The sequence below is a fragment of the Glycine max genome, chromosome 7 (genome assembly GCF_000004515.6).
Source record: "Glycine max cultivar Williams 82 chromosome 7, Glycine_max_v4.0, whole genome shotgun sequence".
NCBI lineage: Eukaryota > Viridiplantae > Streptophyta > Magnoliopsida > Fabales > Fabaceae > Glycine > Glycine max.
In genome coordinates this window covers 7,355,607-7,363,250 of record NC_038243.2, presented here as the reverse complement: position 1 = coordinate 7,363,250, position 7,644 = coordinate 7,355,607, and the positions used below count along the sequence as shown (strand labels likewise).

Here is a 7,644-nt window from a genome sequence, read left to right as displayed (position 1 = left end):
AGAAAAGTGAAGAAAACGCAAAATCGACATCATTTCCTTTTTCACGATATCGGTTGATTATACATTTGTCTCATTTTCTGCCTAAATAATCCCAACATGAAGAAGCAGCATATTCGGAGTTTCGGACCTTATAGAGTTATTTCATTATACATGCCATATTCATCGATCCCAACTTTGTGCTCTAGCCACTGAATCTATGCTTGTTCAATAATAAGAAGTGGCATGTACAAGCTGGGATATGATATGATCGATGATGACATGTCGACCAGAAAAAGCTAGCAATTCATGCATTTGCAGCCAAACTTTGGATAAAGAAAACTCATGGCTATTCTTTACGTGGAAAAAGTGGTTCAGAAACACAGCTATCGCACTGGCCCCAGTTTCTTGGCTCAAGCTGTCAGTCTCTCTATTATAATGCAAGAAAAAAGTTGTCGAACATGACAAGATTTCTGTCTCAGTAAAGTTAGCATTATTTTATTTTTTTTCTATCACAAGGATCTACCATGCAACATAATTTGTTTCCTGCAGATAATAGTTTTTTCTTCTCCTTTTTTTTGCCGACTGTACGTAAAATAGCACTAAACATATTTGAAACAACAAAATCAGCATAAATCATAAGTAATAGATAGCTCAATCTTTTAAGTATGCTTAGTCAAGTATATGAAAATTGTTTTGGTAGCAATAGCATGTAAACTTTGTATACTTCGATTTGAAAACGTATACATGGCAGGACCCAAAAAAAGCCTTAATTTGGGGTAACTTTTTTTCCCAAAAAAGGTAAAAAAATTATCAGTACGTTTATGAAAAATACTTAAAAAGTAATTACTTTCTGAATCGTAAACATCCTCAAACGAGCCTTAAAAGGTAATAAGAAAAGGCTGATTGACATGCCCTGAACTTGTTATCATAATGGTTACGTTGGTGATTCAAGTCAATCTTGGCCACTTATTTATAATACATAGAACACCTCCACATGTTGTAAGTATTTAATTTGAGAATATACATGGACGAAAGAAAAATAAGACATGTATTTTTTTTATAAAAAAAAAAAACAGATATATAGTATCTATCCATTATGTTACTTTATAAATATCTATTTCAACAATTAATTTTATTAAATATTTCTAGTTGATTACACTAACTATATTCCATAATTAAGTTTCTAGCTAGCTAGAAATTTATAGGCACACTAACTATATTCATAATTAAGTTTCTAGCTAGCTAGAAAGTTATAGGCTAATTCACTGAATTACAAGTACTTGATAAGAGTAAGTTGATGAAATAGATAATGAATATGAAATGAAATACAAAGAAATTTTATATGCTTTTATGAGTTTTAAATTTAAGATAAAAATGTGTTTTTAGGTAATTAGGTTTTAGAACTTTTCTCCTAATTAATTTTAAATATTTGTAAAAGATAAAATATTTTATTTAAAATTAAAATAAATAGTTTGATTAATCATTAAAATAAAAAATTATTATATAGAGAAAATAATTAAAAGTTTGGTAGTTAGAGAGAGAGGCCATATAGAAAAGTGGGCAATGTAAAAAAAATATTTATTTTTCTTTCCTTTATCTCTGTTTTCTTTTCAATAAAATAATTTCTAGTTTTTCCCTCTTTTTTTGCTTCTCTCAGTTTCAAGTTCAAACACAGGTAAATCTTTAAAGGATATACTGAATGTGTACGTGCAAAGCAAGAATCAAAGGCACCCAGATAAGATTTGGAAATTGATACGGTTAGAATATTGAAAGCTGAGTAAGAAAAACATAGTAAAAGATGTCAAAGTGGTCCGTACCAGAAGCACAAGACTTGCCAAGTACGTACTGTACGTCTATCTTAGCAAGCACTTCAAGCGGCTGGGAAACGAAGAATCGTCTTAGGGCACTACTAGAAAATAAGGTTTTAACATCGGTTATTTAAGACTTTCAACATCGGTTATTAATTGATGTTGAAAGTACCGATGTGGAAAGTAGTATCATTAACATCGGTTTTTCAAAACCGATGTTAACTAATAAATACAACATCGGTTATTTAAATAAGCGATGTTATATGATACGAATTATGAAAAAAAAAATTATAAACCTATAAATTAACATCGGTTTTTTAAAAAACTGATGTTGTAAGTGACATTTAACATCGGTTTTTTAAAAAACTGATGTTGTAAGTGACATTTAACATCGGTTGTTTAAAAAACTGATGTTGTAAGTGACATTTAACATCGGTTTTTTAAAAACTGATGTTGTAAGTGATATTTAACATCGGTTATTTAAATAGGCGATGTTATATGATATGAATTATGAAGAAAAAAAAGTTATAAATCTATAAATCAACATCGATTTTTAAAAAACTTATGTTGTTAGTGACATGTAACATCGGTTTTTAAAATAACCGATGTTAAATGTGATATTTGACATCGGTTTTTAAAAAACTGATGTTGTAGGTGACATTTCACATCGGTTTTTAAAAAAACTGATGTGAAATGTTACTTACAACATCAGTTTTTTTAAAAACCGATGTTAAAAAATGTTGAGGTAAGTGACATTTAACATCAGTTTTTAAAAAAACTGATGTTGTAAGTAACATTTCACATCAGTTTTTTTAAAGACCGATGTTGTTTTAGAAATTTATTTTTAACATGATGTCTGTTTTTTCAATAAATCCCAAAAATAACCTGCAAATTTTAAAATCAGACCACACAACATATAATTTTCATTCTGTTTTGAAACAGTTTTTACCAGAAAATTCAATAAGAAATTTACTAATTACTATGAATTTAAAACATATTTAATGTTGAGACATGAATTGTAAATTAAGTAAGTAAATATAAACTACAATTACAAGATTGTCTAAACATCCTAAGTTTCATTTTTCACTTTCAAATAGTACTTTGCCCACTGGTTGCGAAGTGCCTTCAATCTTTCTGGTTCCAATGGTCTAGGATCAGTGAAATACTGCATGATATAATAAAACATAAGTTAATAATATATTAGCAATCATAATAATATGAAATTTGGTGAATTAAAAATTACCATTTTCCAATTATTCTGGAAATTTCCTAAGATTATAGTTGACATCCAATGCATGACGTAATACCCACACTCAGTGCTTCCTTTTTGTCTATTACACTAAATACATTATGAAATTTAGATATGCAACGTTCAGTATATTATGAAGGTAAAACAATAAATTAGGTAACTAACAATAAATTAGGCAAAACGACATGGACGAGATGTCCTAAGTTTTTATATTTTAAAAACTACAGTTACTAATTTATGAAAAAACTATGAAGCTAATCCTAATTAAAGTGTTTGTCTTCGTTCAATATCATAACCTTCAACATATTTATGACTAGATATATGTATTTTTTTATTGTATATTCAATACTAGAATTTGAGAACATTAGTTGAGCTAAAATAACACTAGTTGATCTTTGAGTCATATATTTAGTGATATAAATTTTATAATAGTGTTAGAGGCAAAACGAAATTTTATAATAGTGTTAGAGGCAACATAAGACTGTAGTAAATTTTCGAAATAATGTTACTGCAGTAAATTTTATAATAGTGTTAGAGGCAACATAAGACTTTAACCAATAAAAAAAAGAGAAACGAAATAAGACAAACTACTGGAGTAGGCAAAACGACATGGACGAGATGTCCTAAGTTTTTATATTTTAAAAACTACAGTTACTAATTTATGAAAAAACTATGAAGCTAATCCTAATTAAAGTGTTTGTCTTCGTTCAATATCATAACCTTCAACATATTTATGACTTTCAAAAATTAATTTTCTTTGTCCCATCTTTTAAAGTCTTAGTCGCGTTACCTATTTAAAAAAAAAAAAAAAAGTCACGTTACCTTGATCGCATATGAAGTTATGAAACAGTGGAATGAATTAGCAGCCACTCTCATGAAAAGTAAAAGCTTATATCCCTAATTGAAAGTGGCTATGTTGAACTTACACAATCTTTATAGAAATTCTTTTTAATGGAAAGTGGTTTTTGATCGTACATCACTAATTGTATTGTGTTGCTTTATTTAAAGCAATAATTAATAAATGTTACTTGAAACAATATAAAATAAATTTTGATTATCGCAAAAAAAATACTATTTAAAATGCTACTTAACAATTTTAATGTAAGATAAACATGTAAGCATTAATAATTATTTCACATTTTTTATCCGCTTTATCTTTTTTTTCTTAGACAGAAATGTTAAAGGCATCCGTCTACACAAGTAGCTTGATGCATGTTACTGAAAAAATAATAATAACTTGCTAAAGTGAATTATTAAATAAAATAAACTAATATCCTTGTTATAATTAAGTTAAATTATATTTCTTTAACCTAATAGACATTTATATTATATTTTCTATTTTTAAATTTTGAGTTAAATATTTTTGTATTGTCAACCAAAACAAATAAGGCATTCCGTTATTTAAATATGAGAATATTCTGATATTAAATGAGAATATTATCATAAAGAATAATTGAGAATATTTAATCCCCCGAGTGTCAGTATAAATTAATAAATATTTTAAATAAAAAATAAAGATAATTATATACCGGATAATTTATACTTAATGCATAATTATTCGATTTTCAAATAACGAAACTCTATCCAGTATCCATGCAAGGCTCCGTTCAGTTCGGCAATGCGGTTGTGACTTCACTGACTTGTGAGCAGTGACAACATTAAAGTGGGGTTGTTTTGTTGAATAAAATAACACATTAAGTGTAAAGTGATTTTTATCTATCATCTAATTACAAAGTTTTATGCTTCAAGAAAGTGGGTGAGTTTATTAAATTTTATAATAGTTATTACAAAAATTTTATTAAAATTAATTTTTTAATTATTTTCATACAGTTTTTGTTTTAACTAGATATATGTATTTTTTTATTGTATATTCAATACTAGAATTTGAGAACATTAGTTGAGCTAAAATAACACTAGTTGATCTTTGAGTCATATATTTAGTGATATAAATTTGAATACGGTGATAATATATAAACTATATACTACTTTATTTAAACTCTAAAAAAATAACTTCAGAATGTTATATAAATAAAAATTTAAGACATCCAAATGATATAAGAAAATAAATAATGTTGAAATAAAAATATTATCATCTTAGGTATATTCAAGATTTTTCACGAAAATTTATCATTATTTTTTACATAAATAACTTCATGACAACAGTATAATTTTTTAAAAAAAAAAACATACAAGTGATACAACAAATGCGGTCACGGTCGCATAGTCGCATGACAGAATGAACTATTTAAAAGAAAACGACGAGTATATGACCAAAAGGGTTGACACACAAGTAAATAAATAAAAAGCAAATACTAAATAGTAAATATTATGACAGAAATAAAACAAATACTGACCCGGCAAAAAGAGCAGAAGAGGAGAATTATCCAATCGCGAAGCGCACTCCAACGGCGAAAACCACCGCGGCGGTCCACCGTCCGGTTCAATCAGCTCCTTCGAATACTCCAAATACTCCTTCCAACCGTTCATGCGTCGATTCTCCTTCTCCTTCTCATTCTTCTCTTCCCTACGCTTCTCTCTCACCACCGCACCATTTCCTTCTCCGCTCTCCGCCGCCGCCGCCGCCGCCGTCGACGCCGGAACCCGATCCACCGACACGGCGAGGCGAGGAGTCGTACTCGAGATCCGGCTGGAGCTCGGTTTTCCAGCCGGCCGGCGGAAGAGCGCGGCGGAGAAGAGGCATGCTCCGGCGGCCGCCATGGCGGCGGAAGATTCGAACGTGAGTAGCGTTTGAGGAAGTTGATTATTGTTTGCGGAAATGTTCGAATGAGGACTCAATGATTGACAGAAAATGAAAATCTGAATCTGGAAGTGAAAATACAAATCAGCGTACACTTAAATAATAATAATTATTATTATAATAATAATAATTATTTAATAGTAGGTGTACGGGATGTGTGTACCGTGTCTTTGCCTATTTCAGTTGTTATTTGTTTTTTCACACACAAAAAATTATTTTTTAAAAATATATTAATGTTTTAAGGATATTAATTTCAAATCAATGCATAAAAAATTATCAAAAATTACAATGAAATTACATTATAAATTGAGTAAATGGTTTACAACAATCCACTGAAAAAAAAATTTACAGCAAACTCAGTCGAAAATTTTATAATAATTATCTTTAAACTTAAAGTTGTATTTACTATTATTTTGATTAATGGATGATGTAATTTTTTTTATCTTTTTCTTTGTGAATCTTAATATTTATTACTCTAATTATACGTAGAAATAAAGTGAACTTTTTAAAATATATAAAATTATATTATTCATGATTTTTTTTTTACATTCTCATATAATTTTTACAATAAATATTTTCTTCTCATTAATTAATGATGTAAAAATAGTTGTTAGCATAGAACAAGAAATAATTACTTATTTTGAACTGTAACGCAGCAGAATCGTTTTGTGAGTTTCACATTTGGAAAGGATAACACACAACATGGTTGGTTCAGTTAACGCGTTATGTTAATTAGTTCGATTTTCATGGTTTAAATGTTTACCTTTTGAATTTATAATTGTTTCTTAATTATTATATATTTTTAATTAAAATATAATTAATAACGCAATATATGATTTTTTTAAAATATATAAAAATTAAAAAAAAAATTATATTAACATCGGTTTTTTGGAAAACCGATGTTAACATATCATACGTTAACATCGGTATTTACAAATATGCCACCGCGTTTAACTTAATTTTTTTTAATTTTTATATATTTGATGTTAATAAGCCGATGTTAAAACTACTTTTTGTAATAGTGGGGCAAGTCTGAGCTACTTGTTTTCCATAAAGCAACTGTACAAATCCCCTTATGCCATGTAATAACTATGTAAGAGTTATCCTTTTCTATTCGTAGCAACTCCACCTTTTTTCTTAATTACTGTCCCACCAATTTTCCAATTATATGTTTGTGACAAGAACAAAGGGCCCTTGCACGTTTTGCTGCCCACAAAATAAACCGTTAAATGTTGCACTGAGTTACCATTCTCAAATTTTTAATTTGTTAAGTTAAAATTTGCTCACCATACATTTGAATTTTTTTGTTGTTGCACACAATGCACATCAATGCTTAGCTGGCTTGATAAAGTTGTTGTAGACTTTTATTGTTTTAAGTTAGAGATCATAAGTGTTCTCCAGTTGACTGAATCAGAAACTAATGTCATTCATAGTGTATATTTGTCGTTGGTGCAAGAAAATTTTATCTACAAAAGAAATCAAATATAAATTAAATCCAGCTAATAAATAAATCATTTTTTTCCACATATGAACATAATGAAGTTTTACATCAATGTATTAAACTCGTTTGGATTAAATTAAGTTGGTGTAAACTATAGTACAAAAGAAACACTTTAATGTTACCATTAGAATTTTACATAGGTTATTCAAAAATGGATTTAACATGTGAACCGTATTTTTTTAAGTTTTAAATAACCTTTTGCTCCTTATAAAATTGGGTGTTTTTATTTTGTCCTTTAAAGTTTGTCTTTAGTTTTTTTTTAAAGATTTAAAAAAAATTGTTTACCATTGTTATCAAATAATAACTTTAACTGATAACATAATAATGATATCGACAATTTATTGACTTA

At 28.2% G+C, this 7,644-nt stretch overlaps 1 protein-coding gene across 3 annotated transcripts; it reads right to left on the bottom strand.

Moving 5' to 3' along the window:
• Positions 1-2,729: 2,729 nt before the first annotated feature.
• On the bottom strand, positions 2,730-5,880 carry LOC100820592 (acyltransferase-like protein At3g26840, chloroplastic). 3 transcript variants are annotated; one of them, XR_415089.4, is made up of 3 exons: positions 5,391-5,859; positions 3,031-3,126; positions 2,730-2,952 (listed from the first exon to the last, which is right to left on the bottom strand). XR_415089.4 is itself a non-coding variant. In XM_006583306.4 (3 exons), exons 1-2 carry the CDS (start codon positions 5,752-5,754, stop codon positions 3,063-3,065), a joined length of 420 nt encoding a protein of 139 aa, XP_006583369.1. In that variant the 5' UTR covers positions 5,755-5,860; the 3' UTR covers positions 2,730-2,952; positions 3,031-3,062. The 3 variants fall into 3 exon arrangements, 2 of the variants coding, with proteins under 2 accessions (XP_006583369.1, XP_003528895.1); XM_006583306.4 differs by having other exon boundaries at positions 3,031-3,118; positions 5,391-5,860; XM_003528847.5 differs by lacking the exon at positions 3,031-3,126 and having other exon boundaries at positions 5,391-5,880.
• Positions 5,881-7,644: the final 1,764 nt, after the last annotated feature.

Excerpts from the sequence above, each read along its gene's own strand:
- LOC100820592 (XM_006583306.4), bottom strand. The coding sequence starts at position 5,754 with ATGGCGGCCGCCGGAGCATGCCTCTTCTCCGCCGCGCTCTTCCGCCGG. Across the intron at positions 3,119-5,390 it reads TCTTCTGCTCTTTTTGCCGG|ACAAAAAGGAAGCACTGAGT; the intron begins GTCAGTATTTGT and ends TTAGTGTAATAG.